At 46.8% G+C, this 7,541-nt stretch overlaps 1 protein-coding gene across 1 annotated transcript; it reads right to left on the bottom strand.

Moving 5' to 3' along the window:
* Positions 1-3,939: 3,939 nt before the first annotated feature.
* Positions 3,940-5,220, bottom strand: LOC136539688 (E3 ubiquitin-protein ligase ATL31-like). The gene has a single exon (XM_066531653.1). The coding sequence runs from the start codon at positions 5,218-5,220 to the stop codon at positions 3,940-3,942; it is 1,281 nt and encodes a 426-aa protein (XP_066387750.1).
* Between the last annotated feature and the right edge of the window lie 2,321 nt (positions 5,221-7,541).

Genomic DNA, 7,541 nt, shown 5'->3' with positions numbered 1-7,541 from the left:
CAATCCGGTACGGCTTGTTTTTGGGTCTAGCACCGTAGTAAGAACTGAAAGATGAAAGATGATGAAATAGAACTTATTGCTTAACTCTTGCTTGAAAGTAGAACATGTGCTTACATAGAATGGATAGATAATAAATTAATACAACTATTAATAATATCATAAGTAAGGACTCACTAATAGTATTTCTTTCTGCCAAAAAAACCAGCAAACCATAAAGCTTATCATATTCCTTGAAGTTAGGATATTATTCCCACTAGTCGGATAAGTCTTGCGAGTACATTATGTACTCAGGGTTTATTTACCCTTGTTGCAGGTAATTCATGAGAAGTACCTTTGTGTGGAGGATTCTTCTGGTGGGCTCAGACGGATCCTCGCCTCTTATCGCTAGATGTTTATTTTTAAATTCCGTTATTTATTATTCCGCACTCTAACATTTGGTAATGCAATAATGTAATTTTTAAGAACTTCTGATGTATGAAATGGACAAGTATTGTAACTCGTTCTCATTATTGAATCCTTGGGAAAAATGTGGATCTTTCGGGTTCTCTCTTGGGGTGTGCCCGACGGATACCACCACTGTAGCTTGCTTTCGGGGTGCTTAGAGTCTGGTGGAAGATGAGCACCTCTGTAAGCATGTTATTTTGGACGTTTCTGCCACAGCTAGCCTCCAAGGAAATCACAACTACAATGGCAGCCAAGGAATCACAATTTCCTTGGAGGTGAAGGGCAGCCAAAGAAACAACTATTACCTTGATGGTCTAGATAATTTTTAGGGGTTGTTGGCCCTCAAGGAAATTAATTTACTTGGTGGCTGTAATATTTTCTTGTCTCTTTGACGAACTAAGTATGGTTCTAATTTTCTTGGTGGCTAGCCTCACTCCAAGGAAACCATCCTTGAGTGCCAAAACCGCTAAAGAAATTAATTTCCCTTGTCTTATATTCTTTAGTGAATTTGCTTAATGGTTTGTGGCTAAGGATCATTTCCTTGGTGATTTTGGACACTAAAGGCAATTCGGGATTGTGGTAGTGATGCCATGACAAGGTGCTACTAAATTGAGGGATCTTATCTATGTCCATGAATATGAAATCATAGATTGAACTGACGAATTGGCAAAATTTGTCAGTTTGACATGTTCTCTCTTGCCTGCTCATGGATTCGGTTGGAAATTCAAAAGCTTGACCTATCTAGAATCTCTAGATCAATGCTTGTTTTCAACTTGCTGAAGCATTTTGTCACTTGCTATGTCCTTCCATGTGTCTTATCAATGCTTAGGGTATCTACCACAAGCCTTTCCTCTTTTGAACCTTGCCATTAGCGTTAAGGCTATGCCATCATAAGAGGCTACGATCTCTTTGTTAGTTTGTCCAAAAACTAGTCGCTTGTTGTGATGTAAGCACTGATGGAGAGAAGGCTTCTACTCCCGGTTGGCATCCCCTTTTAATCCCGGTTTCCCAACCGGGAGTCAGAATCCGGGACTAAAGGGAAGACCCTTTAGTCCCGGGTCAATAACCGGGAGTAAAGCCCCCTCCTCAGTTAAAAAAATAAACGAATTCCTTAAGACCTCGCTTGCGCTGTGTGGGATTCAAACACAAGACCTCTCTCATCACGCGTAGATTCCTTACCAACTCAACTGCACACCACATGTGACATAGTTCTCCCCGCTCCTACTTTTAAATTGACCCGTGAGGGACCTTTAGTCCCGGATGGAAGTCCTTTAGTCCCGGTTCGTAATATCAACCTGGACTAAAAGGTCACCCTTTAGTCCCGGTTGGTGTTACCAACCGGGACTAAAGGTTGGAGAACCTTTAGTCCCGGTTGGTGGCTCCAACCGAGAGTAAAGGTCCACCTTTAGTCCTGGTTGGTGTCTCCAACCGGGACTAAAGATCCCCTGCCACTGTGCCGAGCGCAGTAGCCGTTGGGCAGGGACCTTTAGTCCCGGATGGAGACACCAATCGGGACTAAAGGTCTCTCTAGTCCCGGGCGCAAAAAATGTCGGGACTAGAGCTCATTTTGGCCTCGGATGAAAGGTCCGTTCTCTACTAGTGAAGTGCGATAGTTATCCTTTGTTAGTTTGCTCGTAAACCTAGCCGTCCCTTGCCACAAAAGTGTGACAAACATCTTTCTCATTGCTTATATATTCAATAATCATTAAATAAAGACAGACAAAACCGGCCTAGTTGATTCCTAACTCTGACCCAGACAGTTTCCACAACGAGAGCGGTGAGGGGTACAGGTACTGGTTGCACATAGCATGCTCTAAGTGTGTAACGTGTTTCAGCGTCAACACCCACCTTATGGACTCCTTAGAATTCGGTATTACATTGTTAAACAATAACTAAACTTTATATGTATAGTTCCCATTTATATGAACTACTTGATCCATACTTTCTCCATGCTAAAAAATAAAGTCGTTTTGAACAAGGCTTGAGTCAAACATTAGAAATATAAATCATGAATAACTTTTAAGTTGTTGAGTTTGAAAATGTGAAAACCATATGTATAGATTTGTCTTGAAAAAATACTTTCAAAAAAATTTACATATATCACTTTTTGATAAATATCTTTATAAAAATAAATAGTCAAAGTTATATTTTAGAGACCATGTCGCTGTCTAAAACGACTTTTTTTTTTTGTGCGGAGAGAGTATATACATTAACATATCTCGCGTCGTCCGTATAGATCGGGGGCTGTCTCTCCGGAATAAAATAAAATAAAATACAGCAACCTAAGAGCTGCGACTCTAATTAAAATACACAATTGCTGGAAACTTTATATAGCTCTTCTCCACTACTCATTCGGCAGGAGAGTTGAACTAGGAAAGGTTCGATGTGTTACAGCACTGCAAGGACATAATAAATTAAGATTAAAATACACAAGAGTTGACTAAGATCTAGCCTGCTGTGTTGACCGTGGGGAGTCTATTCAATTAGCAGTTTTTTTTGACAACATATTCAATTAGCAGTTGGGTATATACAATACATTCCATTGCATTTTGCTGCCTAGGTACTCAAGTTTTCAAGTCTTCCTGACTTGGGTTTGGTTATTCTAGGATGTATATTAGCTAGTGCGCTTGTAATGACCTGGATATCTAACAATTTTTTTCTGAAATATTGTACTCTTAGTTTATCATAATTTGAAAGAGTAGTCTCTGCATAATCTGAAATATTGTCGGTATGGTTTAAAAATAAATTATCTGCATCTGTATCATGCAAGATCATAAAGTATGAAGCTTACTTGTCTAAGAGGCCTTCTTTTTTGCCAAGATATGGGGGAATGGATCCACTGGTACTAGCTCATAGACTGCAACAGGTCAATTGCCATCTTAGCTGCATAATTAAACAGCACATTTAACATTATTCAAGCTTAGCACCTTGACTTTAGCTAGCTAGATGCATAATTTGGTGTCAGTCTCATGGTTTACTGCTAATGAGGATCATGTCGGTCTTGTGAAGCATAATCGCCCTCTTCTGATTTCGGAATCTCAGGGGCGGCAACAAGCTGCTGACTTTTTCCAAGATGGATCTGTTACTTATGATTGTGTCATTGTGTGCTCTTGTTTGAGTACTACTTTACTCGAGAAATGTAAACAACCACTTTCCACGGTGCTAAGTGCTAACTGCTGATGCGTGCACTCCAGCAGGTAAACATCGTCGGCGACGACGATAGATTAACTGAAATGGAGCCTCGATCGAATGAACAAACTCGTCACACTACTTCAGTGAACGTACCGGATAAAGAAACCAGCAAATTCGTAAACTGTATTCTCCATGGCTGAAGTATTTATTCAACAACTCAGTCATACTTATGTACAAATTAAGAGCACTTAACATAACTCTAAGTGTACAGTTGCTGTATATTCATCGAACAAGGTGCAATTAATCTGTCTACCTCTAACTATCGGATCGCTGAAATGAACAAACATCCTTCTGACGCCTTCTTCACCGATGCGACGATGCCACGACGGCCGGAACGTCGGTCTTGACCTGGAAGACCTCCGGGATCCAGTCGCCAGCCGCCACGTCTCCGTCGATGACGAAGCCAGCGAACGTGAGGCTGTGCGCGTAGTACTTGTCCACGTCGTCTCGCACCACCACCACCTCCACCTCCCCGTTGCCCGCATTGGCCGTAGGCAATGGCACTACCCTCCGATGACGGTCCGGCTCACTCATCCGTTGAGATCCCGACAACGCCCGGAACAACGCCGACCATCGCCGGCTCGGTCGCGCCGCCGACATTGTGCGCAGCGCTGCCGACGACGACGCCAACGGCCCGCCGCTCGGTAGCGCGGTCGTCGACGCGGTCACTGCGCTCAGTGCCCTGCGGAGGCGCTTGGCCTCGTCGATCTCCCGTCTGAGCCTCTCCGGCAGCCGCAGCGTGAACCGGTCCACCCGCTCCTCGGCCGTCTCCGCCTGCTGCCCCTCGTCCGACGACATGGTGCCCTGTCCTGCTCCTGCTCCTGGAGCAGGAGTTGACCCGTCCACGTTGACAATGACAACCGTGTCGGTGGGCGCGGCCGCCAGGGACTGGGCAGCGAGGTCAGCGGCCAGGACGTGGCCGGCGTCCGCGACGGCCGGGTCGGAGAGGTCGGCGCGGCAGACGGGGCAGGTGACATGCGCGGCCAGCCACGCGTCAATGCACGCGGCGTGGAACACGTGGCAGCACCCGGGGAGCAGCCGGAGCTTCTCGCCGGCGTCATCGAACGCGGACAGGCAGACGGCACACTCGAGCGCTCCGCGCCCCGCCTTCACCGCCCACGCCGTCGCGTACGTGAGCACTGGCAGCGCCTCCATCGCCGCGGCGTCCAGCCCCGCCCCCGCGGCTCGCCTCCTCCCGCCGCCGTTGGTCGCCACGGACGCGAACGCGGCGGCCGCTGCGGCCGCGACGGCGGCGTTGGCGGCGAGGGCACCGCGCCTTCCATGGTGCGTGTCGGCTCCGGAGCAGCGGCGGAGGTAGGCCGAGAAGAAACCGAGCACGAAGAGTGTGGCGATCAGACCGACGAAGAGGAGCGAGGTGGTGAGGGTAAACCTACCCCCTCCGCCGTCACCGTCCATGAGTGGTGGTGACGGTGGTGAGAATGCACTGGAGACGGTGGCGCCGGGCGGCGGCTGGAGCAGCTGCGACGAGGCAGGGCGGACGATGGCGAGCACGAGTGCCAGCGGCCGGAGGAATGTGCGGTGGCGGTGAGGCCACCACGTGCTGGTCGGCGGCGTGGGCGCCATGTATGTGAATGCGATGTCGTCTCGGGTGTGGAGAGAATGATGAAATGCGTGGTGCCTGCCTGGTCGGCGGTGACTGGTGAGGAGGGAAGTGGGGCGGCCGGCGGCGTGCGCGTGACGACGGTGATGTGAGGAGGGGGAGAAAAATATGAAGAGGCGGAGGACGGAGGAGGTGGAGACGTGGGAGCTAGGAGTGACGTGGGAACGATCGAGTAGCAGCCAGCCAGCCAGAGCTCCCTCATTTGTTTGAGGACAGACAGAGAATATATACCAAGGGAAGGAGTAATGTTTAGGCCCTGTTTAGATTCCACTCAAAATCTAAAATTTTTCAAAATTCTTCGTCACATCAAATCTTTCGACACATGCATATAGCATTAAATGTAGGTAAAAAGAATAACTAATTGCACAGTTTGCCCGTAATTAGCGAAACGAATCTTTTAAGTCTAAATAGTCCATAATTGGACAATTTTTGCTAAATACAAACGAAAGTGCTACAGTAGTCGAAAGTTAAAAATTTCCGCATCTAAAGGAGGCCTTAGTATGGGCTGCTGCGTTTGACCTTGTTGACGCAGGAGAACCCCAGAGAGTTCAATGCTGACATGAGTGGTTAGGCCAAAGCCAAACCACCCCCGTTGTATGCCCAGCCGCGTGGTGAGATGGGAAACCAACCCTTTTGCTCTGAGTCTGTCTGCGATACAACCATATATTTTATGCAGTTTTAACACATGATTTTTTTTGCACCATAGGATTAAGATTAGCCTCCACCTTTCTTCTACCTCCAGCCTCCACAGATCACAGATCATAGATCATAATTTTTTTTTCTATGGAAGGACAAATCATAGATCCGTCGCCGCCATCGCCGCTGCCATGCCATCGGCGTGTGCTACAGCGTGAACGGCGACAACTTGCCGTCGGTGAGCGACGTGGTGCAACTCTACCAGTCCAACGGCATCAACCAGATGCGCATCTACTTCCTGGACACCAACGCTCTCAACGCGCTGAGCGGCAGCAACATCGGGGTGATCATGGACGTGCCCAACTCAGACCTCTCCTCGCTGGCCTCCGACCCGAGCGCGGCGGCCACGTGGGTGCAGAGCAACGTGCAGGCGTTCCCGGGGGTCAACTTCAAGTACATCGCCGTGGGCAACGAGGTCTCCGGCGGGGACACCAACAACATCCTCCCTGCCATGCAGAACGTCAACTCCGCGCTGGCCAACGCCGGGCTGGGGAACATTGGTCACCGGTGAGAAAGATAGAGGGAGAGAGATATAAACACTACGTAAGAAAAGGTTTTTAGGGGCGGCTCATAACTCTTTGTAGGGGCGGTTTTTTCATCCGCCCCTATGAAAGGGTGGCTACAAATCGTTGATTTGTAGAGGCGATTTCCAGACCGCCCCTACAAATCGATTTGTAGGGGCGGCTGGATATTGAGCCGCCCCTACAAATTAATTTTCAGAAATCACGAAAAAGGGGTAAAAAAATAGTAATTTTTTTAATCCGAGGAGGTCTCCACCGACAACCACACACACCCACTCTATCATTGCAACATTTTTTCATGATTTTTGCACACTTTGCGTCGGTCGAGTTTCGAACCCGCAACCTCTCGCTCGCGCGTAAACTCCTCTACCACTGCACCTCACGATCAATTATGTCTATGTTTCATTTTGGTTCCCCACATATTATACAAAACTGAGCATAAATTGATTATTTGAGGCCCTAAACTAATTCAAATAAAAAGGTTGTCAACTACAAAGTTTTATAACTTTTCGAGATCTACAACTTTGATAGTTTCTCCATCCGAGGTCACTTATAAAATTTGAATTTTAAATTTGAGAAATTCGAACGTAGTTTTCTATGACAAGATGATTTCAAATGAGAAAGTTATCATCTACAAAGTTTCATAACTTTTCAAGATCTACAACTTTCATTTTTACTGTTTGTCCATCCGAGGTCGTTTAAAAAATTCAAAATTCAATTTTTTTGGAAATTCAAATATAGTTTTCCTTGACAAGATGATTTCAAATCAAAAAGTTGTCAACTATAAAGTTTCATAACTTTTCGAGATCTATAACTTTCATTTTGGTTATTTCTCCATCCGAGGTCGTTTACAAAATTTGAATTTTAGTGCTTAATTTTTAATACTCAGCGTCTATTTGTAGGGGCACTTCAATATTAAGCCACCCCTAAAAATCCGATTTGTAGGGGCGGCTGGATATAGAGCCGCCCCTATAAATCGGGTCATTTATAGGGGCGGCTGATAACACCGGCGGCCCATACAAATTCATTTGTAAGGGCGGCTCATTTGACAACAATTTGTAAGGGCG

This window comes from Miscanthus floridulus, chromosome 2, assembly GCF_019320115.1.
Source record: "Miscanthus floridulus cultivar M001 chromosome 2, ASM1932011v1, whole genome shotgun sequence".
In the NCBI taxonomy this organism is placed as follows: Eukaryota; Viridiplantae; Streptophyta; class Magnoliopsida; order Poales; family Poaceae; genus Miscanthus; species Miscanthus floridulus.
This window is presented reverse-complemented; position numbering and strand designations above follow the sequence as displayed.